We start from the raw sequence: 27,692 nt of genomic DNA on the forward strand, positions 1-27,692 counted from the left end.
TCCCTCCCTCCCTCCCTCCCCCCTTTCTCTCAGGCCTGTACATAACAGTAAGCTTACATCACGCACGTTACGTTATGATTTTGTTTGTGCGTTGATATAAGTTTACTGTTACATATAGGCTTCAATTTACGACTAATATTTAACGTAACGCGTTACAGATATTTTTATGCGGACAGTCTTAATATTGTTAAAGTCATAATGTTAAATTATTTGAGTTATTCTAATCATTTCTATAGATCGCTACTACTTTTACTAAAGTTTTTATTATTTCAACTAAAACAATTTAATTCAAATTTAATTAAAGATAACACAATGTTATTTAACTGAAAGGATTGAGTATCATTGCTCCTTTAATATGTAACGTGTATCCGCTAAGAACCTTCATTTTTAAAAATTCCGTCTCTTTTTATTAAAGATATACAGTAATATCTTAAAAAAAAACATCAGCATATTCTTACGCAGAATGCCCCTTTAAACGAACTATCAGCTTGACTTTTTTGCATCCGTTGAGTTTCTTCGTATCCCAACGCTTCCTTATCTGGAGACTGACTAGTCCTCCTCGCATTATGTATCCTCTCTTCATTCGTGCGTTCGATAGGGCATGGACGAACTTGGCTACGACCTGCACGTGCGGGGGACCACCACTCACAATTACTTCGTGCTCCAGAAGCCACGTGACAAATTGGTCGAGTGGATAATGCGGCCGCCTGATGGACCAGCAGCTTTTCAAGTTCCAGTAATCCCTTGACATGACGAGTACAATCTTGTTATGATGACTGAACCGAAAGAAATTCTCTATGGAAAACTGTTTTTCTCTTTGAAGGCCTTCTTCCGACTCTTCACACGTTCATTCATAAACGTGGTATACCCGCACGCTCGAACGTCCAACCGTTCTCCAAGCGTCTTTCCATCCATTCGTGATCGATATTAGCGAGATACCGTTCTCGAATTTCCGTTCTGTCTTATTAGTTTGATCGAATAACAATTAATTGTTACAGTAGACGACCGTCCACATCGCGCGGCTGTTCGTGATATAACGCGAGTCGATCAGTGATGCGGTGTGCAATATTCACCAAATATTAATTAAAGTTGCTCGGTGAATTTGAATAACAGAAAGAGCTCCAGCTCAGCTCGACAGATAGGATAAGTTCGTGTCAGTCGAATTGCATTTGTCTGCCGCAAACCGGATATTGCTAGTCGTTCGCCGACGTTTGTCCTCCAACGAACGCTCTCGAAATTCTGACCTTCATACGTGGCTCCGGCCTCGAGTTAAAATCTCTGAGTCGGAGTGTATTTTTTTTCCTTTTCCCTGTTTCTTATACACAAAGTACAAGTCACGTGTAAACACGTCGTCTTGCAATAATCACTAGATATGCGGAATCCTGCAATAAGATTCCTTAAAAATCTGAAGATCTTTCTTTTTTTGTCAAATGTAACCGGTTTACACTTCTTCACCGTTTATAGGCCGTTCGAACTTCGTTATTTGCCTTCCACTTGTCCAATGCACCTCTATAAAAGGAATGAACTTTGTATCCGCGAGAGTCACCGAGCCTATGATGTTTATCTTCTTGACATGTGCATGCTGCCACTTTGCATCAAGCCTAATTATAGTGTAACATGTGTGCCATTGCACGCAGTTTTCTATTGCCTCATGAGACACTTCGATGTGTGAAATATATCCACCCTGTTTCTTCTTCCAAGAAATTCTCTCTACGCATTCCGAAGTTATAAATCTTACTTCTTTTTATAACACAGAGACGAATGTTGAGATTATTAGATGAACTCACAATCAGTCCTAGAAACGATTAATGCTTCTTGAGTTGCGCAATTAATCTCATTGACGTTTCCTGATGCACGATCTATATAAACGGCCACAATAATCTCCTTGTTTTTTTCTCTCAAAATTATCAATAGATTTCACGAATCTAAATTGAGCTTCCTCGAAATTATATCATTTTTCCTGGAAAATCTTCATTCCACTCAAAATCTCTCTCTTGTGCTTATGTCCCCTTGATTTCTCAAAATAAAATTCCCATTAGTCGGGAAAAACAGAACATGCCCTGATTGACAAGACTCAATTTAACCGCCCTGGCGTCAGCTTTTCGGCGGCAAGGCTGCTCGTCATCTGAGGGGATGATCCTGCCGCGATAGGAGCACGTAGATAGCCAGGATATCACGTGTTACCACGAAGTTTAGATTATCAATCAACGTAACTAAAAGTGCGTGCGAAATTCGCGTACACTCTGTTGGAAGTCGATTATCTGTTGCGACGGACGAGGGCATTCCTGAACGGTACTCACTCACGATATATCGACTCAATGTTTAACTGCACTTGAAGAAGACCACTATCGCCTGAAGAAAATCGCTCAATGCATCACACGTGGTTGTTATTAAACGCGGCCGGGAGCTGTCATAAGCTATCTGTCACAAGTGATCTCGTCAGTGGTTTTATTGCATGACTAATGGCTGATTGATTACGTTACACTTAGTTCCTCGCGAAAGGAACCACGGATATATGGGACAGCAAAATAGCTACTTGTTTAAAAGACAACGTAATACCAAGTCGCCCCCGATCACAATGCAATTCGGATACATCAACAGCGTGAGGATGAACTGTTCCGATCAGTGAAGCTAACACCCCTTATACAGTCGTCGAGCGCATTATTTATGCTGGCAATCCCGATCAATCCGCTTCTTGATGGATTCAGTCACCGCGCCGGAACCTTGTCACGTATACCGGAATATACCGGACTAACAATAAGATTAATTCAGTTATCTCGGACGATAACTTTAGCCCCACTCTTCTCTTCTTGCCTGGCACTACACAAACCAGGTGACTTGTTCAAATATAACGAATATAACGAGCTTTAGTTTATACAAATTTGTCAAGTGAACAATCAAATCGCAAGTACAGAAACTTTGGAGGTCTTCCGATACAACAAACTTCAAAATTCTGCTGGTTTCCTCTTCATCTTTAATTGTCTCTTATCTTTAGAGACAATTAATTCTCTGTGGATCGGAGCACAAACTATGATGCAGACCAAACGCCAAGAAAACCAATCTGCGGATAAACCGAAATGACGCTGAAGAAATTAAATCTTTCTCTCCGAGAGCTTTGCACTATCTTGAACGCTTCGAGCGAGAACAAGTTAAAGACTACCGGTTCGGACTGGTACCGGTTCTCGCGCGTACGATGCAACTGAGCGACTGCAAGCTCAGCCGCTTTCTTCCCGAGTGATGCCCGGCGGAATCACTTCAAGGTTGCTCGCGCGAGCTCGGTGGGATATTGATTCGCAATCCAGGCAGAAGAAATTATACACTATTTTTGGCACCGGTAACAAGGAAAATATTGATTAATAAATGTCGCAGGCAATTATGCGAATGACGCATGTCACCGTTTACTTGTAAAATAAATACGTGCTCAGCAGTGGGACTTGATCGCAGTGGTTGTCATTCCGATTCAAGAATACGATCGCACGATATCTAGCTTTTTTTGCGACCTGGACGCGCCTGAATGGATTCAGCAGAAATCGATACGCGGCTACACGCAATATACAGCGTTCGGAATTTATTCGCGTGTCTCGTGTCTCTCTTTCGCAGAATATCTCTCCTTCTCTTTCTTCCTCGGTCTTTGCCGGTTCTCCAACTTCCCCTCCATCGAGAGGCTCGCCATCGGCGGAGACAGGGACGCCGGCTCGCGCCAGTTCAAGCCAGTTTTGTTGGCGGCGATGCCCGACGTCTACCTCCGTGTACCCCACTTCCCGTTCACCACTACAGAGGAACTCTTGATAGAGGCATAACCACCGCCACACTATCCTTCACCAGAATAAACTCCCACCCAGCCATGAGCGGCCTGCAGAGCTCTGACAACGTCGCAGCTTCTGGTATAACCGAGAAGTGCATAACTCTCTTTGGACTCCATTCTTTATCTTGATAAAGCAAGGAGTAACAGAAGAATAATAGATGATGATGAAAAGACAGACATTTTTCAACTCTTTTCCTCGGAAAGAAATAAAAAATCGGCAGCTTTATTTTCTTGTCTTTTTCCTAATTTTTGTAAGAAAGAGAACGAAAGAAACAAAGAAGAAACTTGTCCTTGTCATACTTTCGAAATATTTTCACACAAATGTTCTCCGTGTTCTTCATCAACTTCTATATTTATTTTTTATCTTAATTTCTTCAATGTAGATTAACTTTAATCTCAGTTTAACTTACTCTTTATCTCTTTCTAACTCTTATAAAGAATGAATTACATTAAGATTAAAACTAATCTACATTGATAAAAATGGACATTACTGCAACAAAAAATATGTTCTTCTGGCTTTGCTTTTCACTGATCAATTTTTATCCAACAATCCATTACCAACAATATGTTAGAATAAAAAAAATGTAACATATCAGTTTTGATTTCCAAGCTCTTTTCATTTCAATCAAAAACAGTCGTGAGTAGATGATCTTTTCACTACACAATTCTATTTTCATGGGTTTGTCATTTATTTCTATCTGCGCCATAACATCGTGATGGTCACGGTAATTGCTTGAATTTACTGCATATAAATAACTCGCAGAAACAAAAACAAGAATCAGTGGACATTAGTGAGTCGGATTTATTGAAAACATACTGCTATTTATATCCTTGAGACAGGTATTTGCAGAACGCTATATGACGTAAAGACTTGCCTGACTACGTGTTTCTCAGTACGAATTGGCAATCGGCGAATCGCAAATCGAGACAACGACATAGGCATTAAAAGAGAGAGACTTATCTTATTGACTCTCATATTATGCCGATGTGAAATGTTGTTATTGCTGTGGAATGTCGTATATAAGTCGGACTACCAGAAATTATAAAATATCACTGGGATAAAAATAAGTCGTTTAAATGTATGTACAGTTATATCATGATGTGTGCAATTGTAATGTTTGTTTTTGCACGTCGATATTTTCAAAGGAAGCGAAAACGCCACTGATCGAACGACACAAAACATTTGACTTATTGTGAGACGAATGATTCATCTATGTATAGTTAGACGGGCGCCCAAAACCCGCCATATCCAGAATCGACTAGTTGGCTATTTGTACAGTAGGTCGTTGCGAGCTACAGCAAGTCGGAATTCATAATAAGATTTTCATTGGTTCTCATTGCTTTCTAAAGATATTCAAATCAAGCATCCATATATAAAAGCGCTATATTAACAGTAAAAATAAAATTCACGATATTTTCATCTTTTACTAATTTTTTTTTTAGTGTATAATTGAATTTAATACATAGATCTTTTGCACAAAGATATAAGTCTTACACTTCTTTTTGCAAGCATCACTGAATAATTCTGTGAAACTTGTTGATTTTCAGTTTATAAAAAAAGTTAAAAGTTTTGTATATTTCTAACAAGACGTTTAATTTTTTTGCTATATCTCTAGATTAAAAACTTAGTACTAATAATCTTATAAATGTGTGTGTGTGTGTGTGTGTGTGTGTGTGTGATAACATAAAAAATAGAAAAAAATACAAACCTAATATAAAAATCTTGATAATATAAAAGTTTTAGAAAGTTTGAAATTGTTCTTTTACAATAATGTGAGAAATAGGCGAATAAAGAAAATAAACATGAAAAATATAATGAATGTTAAATTAATAATATCAATTAATTATAGAGGCAATACTGTCCATAATTATCTAATCTTTTATTTAAATAATCTAATATCTTGGTATTTTTTTAACTTAATCTAAAATATGTAAATAATGTTAAATAATCAAATATCTTGATTATTTAACTCTCCAATCTAGACATTTCGCGATGTTAATATTTCCATATAAAAATAAACCAGGATATCATTGCGTTTACTTTAACATAGAATAAATTAATAAAATACTGCTTCTGTTGAATTATGCATAACTGAACGTAATATATTATAAACTGCAAAAATCCATTTTTACGAAAAATGTTATTTCAATACACTTGCTCTATAATGACATTCAATAATTAATATATAGCATATTTTATATTATAATTTTTTTATGCATGTGCGTTTTTTCGTATGATATTGTCAATTTATTACCGAATTGATTTTTTATTTATTATAGAATGCAATTGATTAAAAATGCTTAAAGAGAATTAATATAATAATCAACTTACATTGCATCTGTTGAAGCGTATGGGCTTCCACCATTCTGCGTCGGCAAGTTTGAAGACGATAAAGATTCCAGAGGAATCTATGACAAAAAAAGAGGAAAAAATTGAAAAATATTTTTATTTTTAAAGATTTTAATTACGATACTTTTTCTATTTATTTTATTTATGAGCGAAAATTTTTTGTAAAAGCTTACATCGGAGAGGACGGTACAGTCGTAGCTAGGTTGATATTTGTCTTGTTCGTGAGGAGGACGTCTCAATATCTTGTCACGATCTTGCTTGTGCTTACGGTCCGCTCCCTTTAATTTAAAGACTTTCACCTGACATGAGGCTGCATGCAGACGTGGTCCTCCTGGTAATCGAGTCTCTACTTGAATTCGGAAGGGAACGCCTTTTTCGCCACCATGCTTTTTCGGTGTAAACTCAGTACTTATGCAATTGACCTACTCGCAAGTACAAATACGTTTGCAACATAAATAATCTCCATCAATTATTATAAAAAAAAAACCGATAAATATATAAATAAAATATACAGAATAAGGATTCCCATTCAAGAAATATGAGAAAAAATAACATAAGAAATATTAGATATTGACTCTCAATATCCCTTATTTTACTTTTTCTTATTACCTATTCGATAAATATCCTAACAGCACAAAACGTCCTCAGGATGTTCCTGAATACGTCCTGAATATCCTGAGACATATATAGGATATGTTTAGGACATTATACTAAGAAGAAAATTTTAGAATGTCTTTAGCTCTAATAAATAAGCGCCTAATGCATAAATACTTCCTTAACACATACTAAGCACCTCCTGAGGATATCCTGTGGGTGTAGACTATCAAATGAGCTTTTCATTATGCCCTACATACATCCACAAGACATAAAAAAAAATTCTAAAAATGTCTGTCTGTAATCTGTGGGATCTATTTTTCTATTTTTCTAATATTCTAGGTCTGTCGCTAGATGCTTCTCGCATTTAAAATTTACGTCACGATCTCTACACTGTTAAAAATGAAATTTACTATACTTTTAAGTTACACAAATTCAATTTTACGATACTATAAATTAAATTTAATATATCTGTAACTAAAAAGTATATTTGTGTACATGAAATTTGTGTACTTTTCATAAAATTTTACGAAATTTAGTACATTTTTTATTAAATTTTATAAAATTTAATAAAAAATGTACTAAATTTGCATAAAATTTAATATAAGTAAACGTTAAATTTGAGTTCCTTATAACTTAATTTTCATTGACAACATTAAATATTCTTAGTGTACACTTGCTTGAAATTTGCTTTCATTACATGTAACGGAAGCAAAAATTTCTTTTTTTTTTAACAGTGTATATACCCAAGTATACGTAAGCTCAGAGACATGTCATAATTATTTGTACTAAGTTTTTATATGTGCTTAGTGCAAGATATGATTGTGTTTTTTTTTCGTATCAACGACGTTAACGAATATAATATTTTGTAAAGTATTTCAGTCTTGCAAATTCAGCACACTTCATCCGAGAGATATCCTGCCATCGTCCTTAGGATGTCTTTAGGACATCTCTTGGATGCCTGTGCTGGTATACAAAGTAATAGAATTGTTCCAAGGAACAATTCTATTACGGATGCTTGGATGAACTTCTTTTGAACTTCGGATTTGGATGTCCTGTAGATGTATGTAGAACGTAATGAAGTGCTCGAGCGCCATATAAAATGATCATTTTATAGTTCACAGGACGTTCTGTGGATGTCCCATTCAAGTGACAGGATGTCTACAGGACGTCCATATGCTGTTAGGGTCATCTTAGGGAAAATTACATTTATATACTGGACTTTTATTCGTGAAATATATTCGTAACTTTTATAATTTTTTCGTCGAATTATATACAGAATATAGCTACGCAAAAGTGAAAGATCAATCGCGTTTGAAAGAATTAGGAATGAAAAGATTCGTTAGCAGGGATCAACATACTTTAATATAAACGCCGACTTCTTTCGTAGGATCCCACATAAACTCCACGCTGTTGTTGGATGGCGACGGTTGACAGACATCTACCATACCATAGCTGAGAGGAACGTCAACCTCTAGTAATCTCTCTCCCGGCCTAGCGCGTTGCCAGGCCAGCATCTGTTCTCGTTCTGTGTATTGTAGGCGTCGCTCGTGGAAGCAAATGCGAATCGTCGACTGGAACAGAAAGGTCGAATGTCCCTACAGAGGCGTTGTAGTACCGTTTGGGTGACTCACATCTTTCGAACGTCGAGGACACATCGTGAGCTCATGCCGACCATGTTAACTTACATTTGTAATTGCGGATCATCTATATTTTAATCTCAAGACAAATCGATATAAAAGAATTATGCCCGTTTTTACCATGTCTTATAGTTTTAAAAATTGGAAAAAGATAAAGACTAAGTTAAACCAAAATGAAAATTAACCTACATTAGTGGAAACGGGCATTAGAGTTTTATTTGCACAATTATTAGCAGAATATTAATTGTATACAATTAAATATATCTGTATTGTAAGATTTAAAGCGTCAAGCAACTTCATTAACAAATCAGGCAATGATTACATCAGTAGTTACAAATGAAAGTTATGCTTACATATTATTTGTTATATAACGAATTATTAAAGAATTCATAATTTGATTACTAATTAATATGGGATTATATATATAAATTGCTTTACATTATTTTGCCATCTTAATTTCCTAAACTAGCTAAAAACTAAAAAGAATCTGCGGTCTACCGAATGATCTGTACCAGCATGAGCTCGCATGTTTACCTCGTGGGAAACTACCAAAGCGTTTTTTAAGATGCTACCCAAACATTAGAAGCATCCGAATAAGCATTCTTTCGTATTTAAGGGTGATTAATGTACCTTTAGAATCTTTCCACGATAGGCAGACAAATCGCCTAATTTTTTCAGCTTGATCTCATATGATTGCCCCTGGTTTAGATACGTCAGCGTTTCTTCATTAACCTTAGTGGCGATACTGGTAGCGGCTGCTAAGACGTACTGAAAACTGAAAGAAAACATTTCGTGTTCAAATAAAAAAAATCAAGACATTTTTATTGTATTATAAAATATTTTACTAAAAATAATATCAATCTTTTATATCAATTGAAATGCTAGTAAAAACCTTAAAATCTCGCTAGCTACTTTAATTAAAAATATCACGCGAGTAAAATGATATAAATCTTTGTATAATTTGTATAATATCAATATAATATTATATTATTCGTTTTTAATAATTAATTAATATTTATTAACTCACCGGCAATCCTCGTTCAATTCGTTTCCCTGCTGAGAAGAAGAAACGTGGTTGGTCGCGGTTGAAGTTGGCGGGTACTCCTCGTTGGAGGAATATAAGAGTTGGTGGAGACTAGCCGCGGTTTGTCCATTGTTGTTGCTGTCGGCCTCTACGGAACCGACATTTCCATTGCTAGTCGGCACTGTATTGATCGCCCTTTGCGATACGTGATTTAAACTGAAATAATTCATAAGATACAAATATTTAAGATACGTTAAACTGGTTAGATTACCGATACCGCATGTCGCTGGTTTTCGTATGAGAAAAGTAGACAGAAAGTTTTGCCCTGACTTCGTTGCACCCGCAATAACATAATCACAAATGAAAGGCCACTGAACGTGTCTACTGCCAGACGAGTGATTTTATCATTCGTCTAACCAGCTGATACTCGACTTTCTGAACTCTCTTCATATTTTTTATATGATCTATAATTTCACACCAAACGCGGAGAGCAACAATGTTCCATGATTAATATCGAGCCACTCACTATAAATTAAAGAAAAGTGACGGCGAGATGTTCAAATCCACGGGTGTTCTCATTCTGGTATTTAGTAGAAATTTCCACTCAATTCCACAGACAGGACGCGCGTAAATCCGTGCAAATAGTCATTAACGTAAAAACTTGTTATTTATATACAGAGGTCCATCATCTTGAATATTACGTCACCTTTTGCCCCGACTTCAACGTTGCATTCGCAACAACATAATCGCAAATGAAAGGCTACACCGAGCATATCTATTAGACGAGTGATTTCATCATTCGTTTAATCAGCCGATACTCGACTTTCCGAACTCTCATCCAGATATATCTTTTATATGATCTACATATTTCACGCCGAGTACAAAGAGCAACAAAATCAACCTCTTACAATTTCATCTTCTGCTCATTACACATTGATACGATGAGCCCGCATGATTCATATGACGCGACCCGGTAGTTTTCCCCACTTTTCAATTTATTTGGATAATTAGTCTTAGATAACAAGTTCGCAGATAGATAACAACTTGGACAACAATTTCCTACATGCGCCGTTGAACGAAATAATTTTGGAAAACAAGTGGATTTTCTTTTCAAAAGAGAACGAAGGTTTACATACAGAATGTTACTGTATCACTTAATTCAATTTCATTTCACGATTCTATAAAGATATTTGAGATTTAGAAGGTCATTGGAAACTGATGTATGTAAAAATTTATTTTTGTTTTCATTCGTGAGATCATATATCACTATTCCGTCTGCAGAGCTCATACTGCAGTGTTTCTTTCACGCGCACTGCGTTATCCATTGCACAGAATCCTATTCAATCCCACTCAGAGAATCTCCCCTCTCAATCTTTATACTAAAGTCACAAGCATAGGATGAGATATCGATTCGCGATTGACGTTTATGATCGGCGCGTCGCACGGCCAACTCCGGCTTTATGGAGCAAAACGCGTCGTGGGATAAACGCGCGCATAAGAGAGTAAGAAGTCTGACCCGAACGCGAGCGACTTATTCTCTTGATAGCCGCGAACGGGCGCAACGATATAGCCGCGGTCTTATCTTTGCGGCCGTGTCTTTGCGGGGGAGCCGCGCGTGGCAAATTCCGCTCGGAATACTTTTTACCCCCGTCACCCCTGACTGGCCCCGCGGGAGAGATAATGTCGTTCTCTTCCTATTGTAGTCGTAATAACGCCAGTTATTATCATCGGTACCGCACGCTTCTATCATTTACAATAAATAAACGATGTTACGCGAAAATGATCCAATTAAGAATAGGAAAGAAGAAGAAGGTGGTTATAATTATAAAGTGAAACCTGATTGAGAAATATTCAACATATATTAATGAATTTTATAATTTCCAATTCGAAGGATTCAAACGTAATTGAGTTTAAACTCCACATTTTCAAATTAATTTCTCAATTATTAAATTATAAGTGAATTCTTACATGATGTCGCTCCAAAAAAATAATCTTAACTCTTAGTATACACGATGACTTTTAAATCCTTTACTATACACATTGATCGTTCGTGTCTCTCGAATTAATTTTTATCACTTTAACAAATATACAAAAATTATTAGGTGATTCATATACTTTAACATCTTTAGAAAGTATTTATAAAGTTGTTATTTAAAGAAAGGAATGGACCATTATTTACTCGGATCCTATAGTATTTCAAAGAAGTGCGCAGGACACAAATAGCTCATATATATACTAAAGATTAATATATAATCTCTAGTGACTTACCTGGGATTGTTATGTTGATTCTCAGGCGAAGGTGCCTCCTGTTTGAAGACTGTTAATGATGGTAAAGTGAGAAGGGCTTCGCTGGAAGAAGATAGAAGATTTTTTATTAAGTCATATTTTTAGTACTTTCTTTTTAATTTTATTTGCAGAGATATGTAAGAGTATAATCAAAAAGTATATTCAAATTTTTAAAATATTCTTTTAATAAAACACGACTCAACGCATATTTTCTGAAAGTAATATAGCAACAACAAAATCTTATAGCGCATAGTGAATTTTAAGAATAATTTTGAACATTGTTATAATTAGCTTTTTAAATCTTTAACTTCTTTCTTAAAAATATTTAAGAAACTTTTGTATTGTAAATTTCTTTATCTTTCTTTTTGTCCTTTTAAATTTGTAATATATGATTTTTTCCAAAGATTATTTCATTAAAATAGTATTCACTACAAAATAATATAATATTGCAACGTATTATAGTAAGTTATATAGTTTCATTCATCACTATAATAATAACTTATCGATAAGTAACTCGGGATTTTTTTCTCAGCAAAACGCATTTGTTATATTGACGCACAATGATGGTTATGTTTTGGTGTAAAGATTAGAAATTAACGTCAGCTCATCTTACAACGCACCGAATGTAGATATACACGTGATAAGGAGAAATAATTTGAGAACCACTATGATAATGCCGAGAGTAGTAAGGTCAGCGCAAACTGGAATAAACTAGTTTAGTGTGCAATGAATTTAATTGGTGTGAAATATTTAATATATTGATATCGAGTTAAATATATCACCGAAATTTATTTACAATCAATATTTATATAACAGAGACACGAAGTGGCTAATCGCGTAAATTGCACACGCTTGTTATAATTTATGAATAAATTCTTCTGGCTGCAGTTCTTTAAATATTAGATTTTCGAATCGTAAATAATATATATATAAATATTTTTTTTAATAGAAGCGTAAACAATTAGATATATAATACAATTTCATTAAATTACTTACCCGATTTTTAAATACTGGTGCATACCTTTATTTATAATTAAATGATCACTTAATTATAAAAAAATTTTGAATAAAAATAAAATTGACAGAATACTCTGGTGGAAATCACTTGTAATTCTTTTGACATTGAAACACGAGAATTTATCACAATTTTTACAGACATTTATCGAAATCACATACTACAAATGATATGTATTCAAAGTCGCGCGCTTCCAAGTAATTTTATATCTTGTCTTCACGTGTTAATATAGAGATATATTATCACTATTATATATATATATATATATATGCTTCATCTACTATTACTTTTCAATGACTTAATTTTTTATTTTAATTTAAATATACTTTTTAAAAATCTTTTTTATTTTTGATAATATACATATATTCGTGCCACGTTTCCGCCGATTCTAATAAGTAATAAACGCGTAATTTCAACTAAGTACTTATAGAACGACTGGTATCTTTACTGACAATTCTCGTCTGATAATTTGATTAACAATACAGCGAATCTCGCGACAATTCCAGATAATTGCGGCTCAAAATTCTTATACAGGGCTGTGCCTAGTGAACGTGGAATGCACAGTATGTAGGCAGCCAAAACTGCAGAGGCAACCAAAGTCGAAATTCATTGAATTATATTTGGACATACTACAAATGTAACAAATCCTAGTTTCTTAAATGTTGTCAGCGTCTTCATTAAAATTATCTTCCTCTATTATTCGTTTTCCATCAATATACATATGTAGATTAATTTTAAACTTTTATGTCCATTTTTATAAGTACAGATTAGCCTTAATATCGGTTTAATTTGCTTCTTATTTTTTTCAAGAATTAGGATTTTATAATTAAAGATTAGAGAGAGAGAGAGAGAGAGAGAGAGAGAGAGAGAGAGAGAGAAGCTAATTTGTATTCGTTATGAAATAAGTATAAGAGATAAAAGATAATTAATATCGATAGAAATAAACAATAGAGAAAGATAAATAATTGAAATAGAAATGGACATTATGAACCGATTTACTCTTCATCTTTTTCAGATTCCAAGATTAAAACTAGAAAAATATGAAATATGATTCATCTACCATATGCGATATCTTTTTTGTCTCCTTTTTTAAATTGATTCCTATATACAAAAATAACTACTGTGATTTAATTTAGTTTCTTTTTTCCATCTGTAACTGTAACTTAACTTAGTTACATTTCTTCCAATAACTAGTAACTAATTCAACAGTTACTTTTACAGTTACTTTACGTTTTAAACTTATTTATCAATTTAATGTGATTGGTTAAAATCTGAATATTGCTTAAAGATACTATCCACTACAAATGCTTCGAAGTATTTTTTGATTGGTCAGTAAATTGTAAACGTAATTTTTTTTTTCTTTGATAGCCCTAATGATATTGAGCTACTCATATTGTTCTGTCATGATAACAGAAAAGTAACTGAAAAGTAACTGAAAAGTAATTTTTTTAGTAACTGTAATTATAACGAGTTAATTTTTAGTCTTGGTAACTTGGAACTGTAACTAGTTATTTTTGAAAGAAAAAAACTGTAATTGTAACTAGTTATTTTTACAAAGTAACTTTCCTAATCCTGTATATATACATGCACACTGCTAAGATGGTAAAATTATTTTTGCACGCGGGCGGCCAACTCTTCGCACGCCTCTGCCTTAGGAGATATGCGGCACTCCATCAAGAATAAACCGGTTGTATGTACACCTACGAACTGGTGTGCTAGCCGGTTTCTTACCGGTTTGAACCATGCCGAACGTATTCGACGCGCGTCTTCATTCATGGACACATGTCTGTTTTTTTTCTCGCACGTCGTAACTTTGTCACGTTTACGTACTCATGTACGATCAGCTGATACACGTGGCACGACCAGTCGATATGTAAGATTAAGATTTTTTATCCTTCTTTTATTATATGTCAGAAAAGTTTCTTTTCATAGCAAAAAATATACTTTTTCAATTTGTACAAAATTGCATTAATAAAATTATTGTTATAAGATGTGCTGATCGCGATAAAAAATATTAAAGAAATTTTACGAATTATTATATTATTGTATTTAAAAATCGTAAAAGGATTGTGAAATATATATATAAAGACTATTTCTCATTTATTTAAAAAATAGTGCTCATATACATATATATATATATATATATACATATACATGCCTACACGGAGAGAATTTTTCGTTATTTTTTACCGCAAAATTCATTACAAATTTCATCATGTTTGGTAATAAGCTTGGGACAATTTGACAATAATGAAATATTATCAGATAGATTTTTTGAAATATACAAGAGACTTTTTATAAATAATGTATTAAAAATTATAATGCAGATTGTAAAATGTTTTGAAGTGAGTAAGTTCTAGCGTAGCTAGAGACACACTCGACAACGAAAATAACCGATAAATATCGATTACAGTCGATCAATTACTATGTTACATGGTAAAATTATAAACGATTAAATCAGATTAAAAATATCATACTGTATGGTAAAAATTGTATAAGCTATTTTATATATATTCATGACTACTTAGCATCTATTCTTTTAAAATAATAAAGAATCATAAACTGCGTAACATATTTTAAAATGTTGAAATTTTACTATACCCTTTAGTAAAATTAATAAAATATATTACATATCTTATTATGACACATATTAGTAAATTAAAGAAACTCATATACAATTCTTTGAAATACTATGTTGTCCCACTATTATCGTGATTTTCAGGCTAAATTCTAAGAGAAAATTCTCTTCGTGTATGGACTTTCAACGTCCTTCGTAACGTGAATTTACGATACGCATATAGATATATTTTATCACGATAAAGTATGTGCGTAGCCATTTTCGCCGTATGTTTGTATGAAATTATCCATGTGTACGTGGATATAAAATAAAAAGATATCGACTATAAATCATAACTTTTTAAATCTATTACGACAAATAAAATAAACTAATAAAATATAATCATTTTCTTATAAGCAGAAATTACGCATGTATTTTTTATTTAAATATAAATTATTCTAACTATGTATACATTGCCTTTAATCTTTTTTATAAAAACGTGGAAATATATATATATGTGTGTATATATATATATATATATATATGAGAGAAATTTTACGATCTCCACCGCTCCTTTTTCGTTCGCATTAGATGCTTCGCGTACACTCGCGCACGTGCGTTGAAAGCGACACACCAATACTCGTTGCTACCGACCGGTTTGATTTTCTCGTGTCTCCGGTGCGACGTAATGCCAAGAACTGTGGCCAGTTTTAACCGGATTTCTAGATCAGAGTTGACCGCCGTTTCGTACGAGTTTCTCTTATTCGTGGCAGAAGCCTGCGGTACCGACCATAAAGCTCACTATTCGCGCTCTGTCGACGGATAGCTCTCGACATATCATCGAGACACCGAGTAAAATCGGTACATAAACATTTTACTATAAACTTTTGCGGAGCATTCTTTTTTTAAGATGTACCACATCTACAATTACGATTATTGCTTGATCAGTATGTTAAATTGATTTTTTCTTATTATTAGTGAAAATTTCATTGAAAAAAATGCTAAAATAGTGTCACATTCATCCCTTTTAGCAATTTGTTAGAAATAATTGGACATATATTTCCAAAATTTTTCTAGAGCATCACTTACCTCATATTAGTGTAAGAGGCGACAGCTGTTGCAAGGTCAGATGCCGCAAGAGCGGATAATGATCCATCAAAATCAGCGGCAAGGTGTTCAGCGAGTTCCTCCACTTGCGTGGACCAACCTTGACCAGAGCCATTGCTTCCGATGGATCCTGAAATATAAACCATACAAATTTCATGAATCTGATTTTTTTTAATATTAATTTTTTTTCTTTTACTTTATCATCCTTTATTTTAGCGTATCAAGCCAATGGTACACAGAATAATTTAGTAAGCAAATGAACATTTTTTGGATTTATTACAGCTTACATTGGTACTTTAAGTTTTCTATGATAAGCCGATTTCACTTATTGCTTGCGTATTACTGTTTTTTGTGTACTATTGACTTTAGTGTTATATAATAAATTATAAATGTGTTAACAAATTTAAAAGATATATATATATGCATAACAATATTTAATATAAAATTTAACTTCTTTGTAATACTACTACTATTCTTTGTTTCGGCATCTTCATTGCGTGTTTCGCCCTCTTTTCAAACAACTATTATCTAGAATAATCAACACACAGTGTGAAGCTCTTCTCGTATACGGCATCGTACCGCCTTGAGCGCCGTTATAACCAACATGAAGCTGATGATGCATCGTGGTCGGTCTATTTTTCGTTTCCTGGATAATATGACAGCGCCGACTCTTGGTGATAATGGGGGGATAATGTCGACTTTGCAGCAGCGACACCCTGGATCTATCGATCTCACACCACTTCATCTTATTTTGGTCCCGATTGAGGATCGCACCCGAAACGCGCAGAAACACAACACTAAAACTACGTGCATACACCTTCACAAAGTTTCGCCAGTATGGCGAACTGGTATCGAGCTTCTCTTTCTCTCTCTCTCTCTCTCTCTCTCTCTCTCTCTCTCTCTTTCCTTGGCCAAGCTAATCTGCGTGATACATTGCGTGCGTACACATACACGAGTTATCAGTTACTGATGACCACGTGGGCGAAAAGGCGTCGGACGTAAGAAGATAGAACACAGAAGTTCGCGATCAGTCTTGAAAAGTTCTTCAAAGCGATGTCACTCAAATCGCATATCGCGTCATCGCTGAGTTTTGACCGTTAATTAACGATGACAATATTGAACTTGAAACTTCGGATAATTTCGAGCATCCTTCGGTATTCGCCGATTTGCTAAGTAGCGAAATTTCACACAAGCGAAATTTAATGGTGATTATTAAGTTAGTTGCATCAAGAGCGATATTGTATTGTTATCATGTCCGTATAAATTAATTATATTAATATTCAATTAGACATTTTAGAATTTTGTCACAAGGACAATAATTTAGTGCAATATTGGTGGAATTCTATTTATCAATTTGTATAGGAGAATACATATATAATATATATGTATATATATATATATATAGTGAATTTATCACAGAAAAGATCTTTTAAAAATATAAACAATAGGAAAAATATAATACAGATATCTTTTAATAAAAAAAAGATCCGTAATACTAAACAGCAAAATGGAACTCGTGGCTACGACAGTGTTCGACAGGGGCCGTTTGGTCACGACCTTTAAGAAGATACATTACATCAACGACTAGATACGATAATGACGATCGACTTCACGCCACTATACAATTAAGGCAACATATTCTTTACATTTTATGCAAATATATTTTGCATGGAAGGTGAAATTTGACACTATCGAATCTTAACATCTTAAAAAGATCGAGTTTTAAAGTAAGATTATTTTAAGCAAGCTTTATATATTTATCCTATTATCACTATGTAATTTAGAAAAAAGAATACAAACTTTTACATTAAATTTATTTAGTTTTATTAGATATATCGAGAAATTTGCTAATATCTGAAAATTGAAAGAAAATGTTAAGAATTATGTTTTAAATTTAATCGCAGCAATAAATGCTTCTATGAATTAAGAATAATCTATCCTATAAATTAAATAGTATGCAATAATTTTTATGTAAATATTTAGAATAAATAAGAAATACCAACCATCTCTTCTAATATGTTTCTTTTCAAGTTCAGTTATATCCGATTCTGTGGAACGGCGTTTCGAATTGTTCTGTTCACAATTCGAGGAAGATCCGGAAGGCGAGAGATGTGGCGAGCCGCTGTTCAAATGTATCTGATCACCACCAGTCGGCGAATTTTTCGGCGGGTGCTTATCTTGCCATAAAGAATTTTGTGGACTGTGATACCCCAATGTGGTCTGCAATATTAACATTTTACAATTATTAATGTGGCAACTGCATCGTCATATAACAAATTATTTTCGTGAAATCAGTCTTTGTTTTTATGTACACATATAGAATATTAAGTAATATTACTAATATGGAACAGGAGCTTATTTTTTTAAGAAATCACTGCGTTCAAGTGACAGTCGCTGGAAGTTGTTACAATTGTTGCAAAACATACTATAATGAACAGAAAACCTTGTGTGACACAATTTTTTTTTATAAACATTTTTTTTCTGGAGATATCATAGTACTGTCTTAATCATGTTCCCACAGGCTCAAAATAAAATCTTTTTAAGTTTATATTCCATAGACTCTTTTAACAATATTACGGTTGCGTTCCAATTGAATAATCAGCGTGCGCACCACAAGAATACGAAAGAGGTGTAACACAGACTAGAGACTTTTAACGTAAGAAGAAGAAGAAGAAGAAATCGAGGTATGATACGAAAAAAAAATCGAAGTTAAATCGTGACACATGGGTTTTTACTTTTCATGAAGAAAGGTACTCCATTCGTAAAATAGCAAAAAAAAACGCGAATTCCAAAGTCGACGATCCACGATATCGCGGAAATGTTTGATGATATCATGGACCGTCGAGTTTGGAATTCGCATTTTCTTCGCTATTTTACGAACGAAGTATCCTTCTTTATGAAAGGTAAAAACCTATATGTCACAATTTAACTTTGATTCCTTTTTCATATCATACTTCGATTTCTTTTCCATATCGTACTTCAATTTCCTTTTTATGTCTTGAAAATCAAAAAAGGCGTTACGAGTCAATCAATTCCTATAAACTTGCTAAATACCTGTATACTCTACACAACATTCTACAAGTTCTCTAAATAGCAAATCATTTTAATTATTACACTTACTTCTGGAAATATATTTACATGTATATATAATGAATATCTTTACATAGGTCTATCTATGACGGAAGAAACCTAGAGTTGCATTCAGGAATTACGTCAAGGGTATCGATTATGTAACTTTTTTCCTAGAGCAGAAACGTGAAAACTGGAAATTTTTATGTATGCATAAACATATACACACATACATACAAAAAATGTTCATTTTTTACGTTTCCGCTCTAGGGAAAAAGTTACATGATCAATATCCAAGAATCGATGTTTGCTGGATTTCTAGCTAGATTTGTGTATTTGCTATCGTATTGGTTGCAGTGCTAACAGTGTTAACCAATACAGTAGCAAGTACACAAATCCAGCTAGAAATTGCTAGAAATCCAACAGAAAAAAAGTATTATGTGCTACTGGCTTTAACGACATTATATGATATTATTGTATTGTTGTTACGCAGATATTCTACATGATAAAAATGTTACGCAATAACAAAATATGACACCGAATTATCATTCAGGACCTGTATTTCTGTATATTTTGTAACGCGTTAGAACAGTAAACAGTAACGAATCGTTACATTGTCGTTGAACAGATATTTTATATCAATTACTGCGTAAAACAATATAACTAAGTGCATAACTAAGACTTTAAAAATGTAAAAAACGTAAAATTTATTTAGCATAATATGTTAATATGATGTTAAAGGCATAATTAAAATCGGAATATTTACGTGTCCAAACATTTTTAATCGGTAAGTGTAAAAATAAACCAGAAAGTATTTTCTAACAGATAATACAGCAGTTCTTGTAATACTGTTACTGAATCGTGCAATAATAAACTTTTTCGTAAAATAAGCAAAAAAATGAGCGTTTGACAACGTAAGCTCTAAAACTGGCATAGTCTAGGCAGTAATGTCATATTCTTATTCTTTTTCTTCTTCTGATAGAAGTTTGTACAAAATGAATGTACATATATATATACTATATATATGAGAGTTTCTAGAATCCTTTCACTTCAATGTAAAATATTTTTTGCTAATTTATATGCATACTTTATGTTGTTCTGCAAAACGCAAACATATAACGCGACAGTTTTTTTTTAAGATTTTCTCGTAAATACATGACTCATGAATGTTTTCAATCCCGATAGGTGTATTTGATAATAACACACGCAACACTAAAAATTAGCTTATAGTTTGTCTTACAGATAAGTGTGACAGTTTACGCTGCACCGCAATTCATGTTACAATATAAGAAAAATAACAAAAAGAAAAATATAAAGTAAAATTCGTTCGTATTATGCAAAACAAATATATCATAAAAACGGTCAATAATCAAACTCAAAAAAGAAATTGTAAATAATAAAGTTTCAAATTGTTGAAACAAATTTCGTTTTTTATTATTTACAATTTCTTTTTTGAGTTTGATTATTGACCGTTTTTATGATATGTTTGTTTTGCATAATACGAACGAATTTTACTTTATATTTTTCTTTTTGTTATTTTTCTCTCGTGATAGGTCGAAACGTCTTGTTTATAATTTTTTAACACTGTCACTAATAATTTATTTCGGCTCGTTTCTATCGTGTATATGTTATGAATTTTATCATTTGAGCAGTTTATTGTAATTTAATTTTTAATTTTATTATACGCAAATTCCAACATGCAGGTTAATACATAACCAATGTATATCATTAACTCTTATCATTGTTATAAATATATTTTGACTCGTAGCTCCTGTATTTTAATTTGAATTTTTATTAGAATAAATTTGACGAGAAAGAGAAATAATTATTCCACATACCTGTTGAGAGTTGGCTACAACGTCACATCTGTTTGGACGAACCGGTGACAATTGCTCGTATGACGGAGATGTGTTGGAAAACCACATCGCTCCGTGTAGGATTTCCGCGCCACCATCCATCATGAGTTGCAGCTCCATTCAACAGCTTCTCAGAGCATACGTGATCGAATTAATTATCGCCTACAATCTACGTACTGCGACACCAACGGGTTTGCCTGTAGCGATTTCCGGATAAGAAATATCTATATATTAATTTTTGATCTCAGATCTACCAAGGGTACCAGTCTTCAATCGTCCTTAAAGAGACTCCGTCGGCAAGTATCAATTCTCTAGCGCCAAAAGATCCCTCTCTTCAAGGATGAGAAGACGTGGACGACTTCTTGACTTATGAATTATAACTTTATTACTTTACATGCTATGCGTATGTATATGCGAAAATGAATTTGGTGACTGTGTTTCTTGGCGACGATTCTGTAAAAGGCGACGAGTCCACGCTGCTCTCAAATCACAAATCGATGATCTTCGTCTCCGACTGTCTGTTCTCTAGCCGCAATAAGCACTCATTCCATTTCACCACGTGTGTCTTTCATGCCTGTTGCAGATCGTGCTGTGCGTCCACCCTATAGGTACCCCTTGGTCCAGATCTTCGATGTGCCCGGAAATACACGGTGCATCACCCGACCGCCGGTGATTATCAGGGCCGAGTACGCGTGCTGATACGCCCACTCTTAGAACATCACGAAGAAGCTGTTGTACAGTTTCTTGATGCCGGTGGTCTCACGCTGCCGGTGTGTTTCCAAGAGTGCACAGCCTCGCGATTTCAGTGACAAAAAACGCGAAAAGACGACGAACGCGTCCTTGAATATCATTGCCACGCCTTGGCTGCAACGCATTTTGTTTTTAGTTGTGCTGAAGCTTTGCTGCCGTTTCGGCGGAAAACCTTTTCCTGCGAATAACATATATGATTAATTTGGAAGTAAAAATAACACTCAGTTGACAAGCTGATTATTTCGTTTGGCATTTAAAATAATGTATCAAGATAACAAATCTTGCTACATTCTGTTTATTAAAATTTTAATAACGATTATATAATAATCGTGTTAACTGTGTCACGTCACAAATTAATAAAAAAAATTATAATATATTGTGAGACGTAGATTTCTGTTCCAAATCTACGCAATTATTTAAAATATAAAATGTTTAATATTTAATATCCTTTACCAAAAGATAATTTACGTTAAAATTTATAACATTAAAATATCAGGGTTGGTAAAAAACATGTTTTAAACGTGTTTTAAACAGTTTAAAACATGCTTAATTGATGTTTTTAATATGTTTTAAATATGTTTTTTTTATAGTACTGTTTAAAGCATATTTGAAGCATTAAAAACATATTCAAGAAGAAACACAATATGTTTTATTCTTAAAAAAAAACATTAGTAAAAATATATAAAAATAAAATAATAACATTGATCATATAAATGAAAAAATTTATATAAAAATTGCGAATGTTTTTAATTTGTCATCTTTTAAATCATTTCTTAAAATAATGATGGCGCTTTTTAACATCATAAACAAGTGTTTAACGTATTGTACAATATACCTAATCTATGTTGATTAGTCATTTGATCGATAGATGTTCATTCTCAATAATCGAATACTTCTATATTCCGTGATTAATAGCGCGTTCATTAAATGTTCATATAAAGTTTAAGTAACAAAAAGATTGTAGCTGTTTCTCAGAATAACTTGCCACTGTTTGACATCAATTGAAGCTATGTGTGACCGACGCAAAAGCATAAAGTGGTTTCGCGATAATCGATTTTTTTTTGTATAAATCAGCTTCTTTAATTGTTTCATGTTTTTAGAAGTTAATAGATAATTTACGACGATTTATAATTACAGTTAAATTCCCTCTTACATAATAGAGAAATTTTATCATATTAATATTCCATAGCTTATATTGTTTCATAATTGCGAAATTTCTCTTAAAGTTTTTTTTTTATATAAAATTAAACATATATAATTTTTAATATCTTGTTTTTAAAAAAAATATTATGTTATATTTAATATTTTACAAACCTTCTTCTATTCGTTTTAACGATCGATGCCTTTTGCCTGGTATCTCCTCCACCTTAGATAAGAATCGTGTGAAAAAATATTGCAACGAAATACGAAAGAAAAGAATGTCAATTCTGTATATCCAAAAATATTCCCGAGATAAACGAGTATCCGCGTGACACACCTTAATTATCTTATCAAGATCTTGCGTCTGTAGAAGATCAAGTCGAAGCTTTGATGTTTCGAAACTTTTACGCCTCCTTGGCGTCTAAGCAGCTGTAGTGCTGTTATAATTCCCAATATTTCAGTCAGAGACGTTAAAGACAAGAGAGTAATCCTTGTCCAAAAGAATCTGCTTCTCGTGAAAATGCAAAAAATTCTAACTGGCGGATGTCCCCGAAATTTCTGAATAGGCTCAACGTTACGTATGTTTCGATTGCTTTCTAACGACTATGGCTCACACACTGGATAGTGTCTTGGATATCGGAGGCCTCCGCCTGACCGTTATCACCACATTTTCATGATCCTTCGCTCCATGGTGCCGTCTAAAAAAAGAATCCAAGCCAGGAAGAAATGAACGAGGCCTCTTGTGAATGACGTCAATGGAAGTTCGAGTTTCGTTCACCACGTTCCAAAATCTTCTCGGTGGCGAATGGAAATCTGGTTCTTCTAAGAACAATCTGCAAAGCGAAGGCTCTCCTGGTAAGACCAAAGAGGCTTAACCCTCTTGACGATATGCCCGCGTCTTTCTCTCTTTCAGTATCGTATCCCTGCCGTTACTCCGCAAAAAGACACTATCAGAGTCTTTCGAAAAGTAGCAGCCAGTAAATGTGGGCCATTCAGTCGTCGAGAATCTCGAATGTGGTCAAAATCTTCCTCTTTGTAATCGCTAATACAATGTCGAGAAGCACCTTATGATCCTCTTGCGTTAATAAGTATGACGTTGTTTTGAGATTTCTTCACTGCTGATAATTTGATTTCACTTTGATTTAAATGTTTCCCTCTTCGTTCTTAAGAATTAAACTGCTTAATACGTTCTCCAGTGAGCAATCACTAAAAATCCACAGACAGTTAATCCTTCTTGTTGAGCTTTAGAATACAAAGTTCCGGATCTTCTTCGGGAAAAGAAGTCCGGCTAGCAAGACGGTAGTCGATAGATTGCCTAGCGGTCCCGACGCGAACTCTGGAATGTCCACGAGTGATCCAATCCAACCGTGCTTCAAGGAATTAACAGCTTGGCCAATAAGCTCCACTCTCGAGGGTCGACTCTCAATTGGTACCACTCAGTGTTGATCAACGAGACGCGTTTCCTTTATCCTCTAGCGTTGTCTCGTGCTGATCACGTCGTCTTGCAAATTCGCAATTTGTCACCTGAAGATTCTAATGCCTCACAAACTCTCTTCTTGCGTTACGTACGAATTAAATTTATCATTTGCAGTTTTGAACTCGCTGTGATAGTCCAGTAATTTATCTCGAAGATGCGCAGCCTTCAACTTATCTTCTGGTTGCAAACGTCGCGAATTCGAGGCGAGCAACTGCGAGAAGCTTATTTATATTAGTTATCAGTTAAGACGTCACAACAATGATCATCGGAGGAATGTATATTATTACGAATTACGTGTCTCGTTGCTGAAGACACTGAAAATTTCCACGGTCATCTAGAGATATTAGAATCTATTCTAAGACAGAACTATTCGACGACGCGAAAATGAGGCCAGCCGCGGTACTTCGCAAATTGACGTAGTATGCAACTGGCAGCCAACGATTACGACTGCCAGTGTCGTCTCGACAGACACGTCGTAAGAGCGACGAGCCTGTTTGCCACGCGGATTAATTAATTTCAAAACGTTATCTCTGATATCGTGGCTTTTCTCATAGCACGACCTCGAAAGTTCCTCCTTCTGCACGCTCGTCTGGAAGAAGACGATTTCGCTTCTCGGGCTCTCTTTTGTTCCGCGCGCGGTTTCTGCTGATCGTCTCTGAACGTCACGATGCGGTGCCGATGTGTCTGTCAGAGCTGCCACGTGCCGGTTGTTCAAAGAATGTCTCCCGAGGACATTACTTCTCGATCAGATCTTCTGCCCGATCGCGCTCTGTTTGCTGAAGAAATCTAACACTGTTTATCGTTCGTGTTCGATCTTTCTCAATTTACCATGAAATTTTCCTGTTTGTGTGTTTTATTTCTGCATCAACTTGATGAAGAAGATCTGAAACAATAAAAGTGACAGCGATGTTCATGACCTCACTACTGACAGTGAAACAAATAAAATTGTAAAAGTATTTATTTTTATTATTTTTGGCACACAATTCACGTTACATTAAATTAAAATATAACATGTCATATTAAAATACATTTTTCAAGATTTAAAGCTTTCTCATATAAAATATATGAAATTTTCATTGTAAAATCATCATTTGTTGTTCCAGTAGCTCTCTTCATCAGCTATTATACAGTATAAACATGATATGTTTTCTTCGTGTCACAATTTGTAGTTCACGACTTTTTCATACATCATGTCCACCTCTCTCGCTTCTTCCTCTTCTCTTTTCATGAACAATCGAGCAACTCTCCTCCGGAATGGATCAGCTGTAGTTTCGTTGATCGATGTCAATCCGCAGGGTCACCATCGCGTACTCGCTACTCGCTTTATAGCGACTCAAGCAATTCCTAGAATTGCGAACGCGCTTGCATATTGTCAAAGAAAAAAAATTCCGACTGTGCAGATCATGTGTCATCTTCTATGGAAAATGATGAATATCTCCATTAGCGGCATTAGTGTGTCACGTAGTTTTCATATTATTCATGTGACAAAATTCACACCCTAGTGATATCATTTTTTTTATTCCTATAGTTACATAAAAAATATATTTTTTCAAGATTGGTAACATCTAAATATTTTCTTTCACAAAATTTTAAGATTTTATATAGTACATATAAAATTCTTGCTGCCAAAAGTGTATAGGAAAAAAGTGTTTAGTTTTATAAAATATACATTGAGATAATAATCCCTTCAAAGATATTAGATAGCCTAACAATATTTTTTAATCATTAAAACCCTCCCGTTGTAGACTTAATGTTGCTTTGTACTTTGCATTCGGATTTCTTTCAGATCAACGACCACAACGTTTGCTTCAACTCGTCCGAGTTTATCGTGACGAGTCACGACCTGACTTGTAATAAACAAAGTTGTGCACGATGGGCATCATTATTTTTTATTTAACACAAAAATTCCTGACCGCAGGAGAGGATCTATATTTACATTAATGTTGTCGAATCATACATTAGAAATTATAAAAATCTAAAAGATTGGCGTAAAATCATAATAACCGTTGCAAGCCGTTGCAACATCGAGAGAATTCAACGTTTAGATATTTTATTATTATTGCAACAAGGAATTATTTATTATTTATAATTTTTAGTTATTAATTCCTAATTATTTAAATTTTAAGAAATTCATTTTATTAGTATTTGCTTAAATATATATCTATATTTGATTAACATTATTTTAATAAATGCCAGTGTCAAAACACTAAAATAAAATGGCCCAATATTTATGCTGATTTATGCAAATGACCAAACTATAAACAGCTGTATAAATATCTATATATGTACAAACTATTTCTGCTTGACACGTCGAAAATGTGTAATGCCTATTTATGGGAACGAGTAGGACGCGCTTTGCTGAGATATGTTAGTCACTGACGTAACAACATCAAATAAATGTCTCTTAATTAATTATTGTCTGCACTTTTCACAGACTGCGCTGTGCTCTCAAGTGTCATTAAACTGTATTATCGATAAAATTGTACGTAATTGTATACGTAAACCTGAGCGATTCGTGAAATCTATCGAATTTTATTTTATTTATTATAAACTGTTTATATACATAATGTTATATATCAAGTTATATATCAATGTTATCTTACAACTTGGAAATGTTATCTGTCCCACGAGCACTTTGACAAATTCATCGTCGATCTGCATGTGCTCATTATCAGTATTTCTTGTAAAGAGATAATTGCAGTGAACATGCCTGGGAAATCCGTACGAGAAAAAAATAAGTGACAAATAAGATTGTATATTATTGTGGAGAAACATGATTATTTGCCTCTGAATTAAACGATTTGATGACACGGCACGAAGCATAGAGTTAAACGACTAGACGCGCATAAATTATACCGATGATTTATGATTGTGCGCGCAAAATGAATTGTGCTATCGAATAATGAATGTTGAAGTGTAACGTTCGGGCCTGTCTTACAATTGTCGATTATGGATACATGAACCCTACGGCAATTTACATTTTCATTAAAGAAGCAATTCTCGAAATGGACCGATTCTCGAA

The 27,692-nt window shown here is 34.1% G+C and overlaps 1 protein-coding gene across 1 annotated transcript in view; it reads right to left on the bottom strand.

The window, feature by feature from the left end:
- The window catches only part of gem (transcription factor CP2 like gemini), a gene marked incomplete at its 3' end in the record, with an annotated part of 37,001 nt that overhangs the window by 3,145 nt on the left and 6,164 nt on the right, over positions 1 to 27,692 (bottom strand). The window contains exons 2-11 of the mRNA XM_018516569.1: positions 23,368 to 25,553; positions 21,286 to 22,231; positions 18,382 to 18,598; positions 16,361 to 16,508; positions 11,682 to 11,762; positions 9,417 to 9,629; positions 9,020 to 9,164; positions 8,111 to 8,323; positions 6,329 to 6,577; positions 6,138 to 6,214 (exon numbers count right to left, since the gene is read on the bottom strand). Of these exons, the coding sequence (XP_018372071.1) occupies positions 6,138 to 6,214; positions 6,329 to 6,577; positions 8,111 to 8,323; positions 9,020 to 9,164; positions 9,417 to 9,629; positions 11,682 to 11,762; positions 16,361 to 16,508; positions 18,382 to 18,598; positions 21,286 to 21,423 (1,481 nt within the window). The remainder of the gene's footprint in view (positions 1 to 6,137; positions 6,215 to 6,328; positions 6,578 to 8,110; positions 8,324 to 9,019; positions 9,165 to 9,416; positions 9,630 to 11,681; positions 11,763 to 16,360; positions 16,509 to 18,381; positions 18,599 to 21,285; positions 22,232 to 23,367; positions 25,554 to 27,692) is intronic.

The sequence above is a fragment of the Trachymyrmex cornetzi genome, unplaced genomic scaffold, assembly GCF_001594075.2.
Source record: "Trachymyrmex cornetzi isolate Tcor2-1 unplaced genomic scaffold, Tcor1.1 scaffold641, whole genome shotgun sequence".
NCBI lineage: Eukaryota > Metazoa > Arthropoda > Insecta > Hymenoptera > Formicidae > Trachymyrmex > Trachymyrmex cornetzi.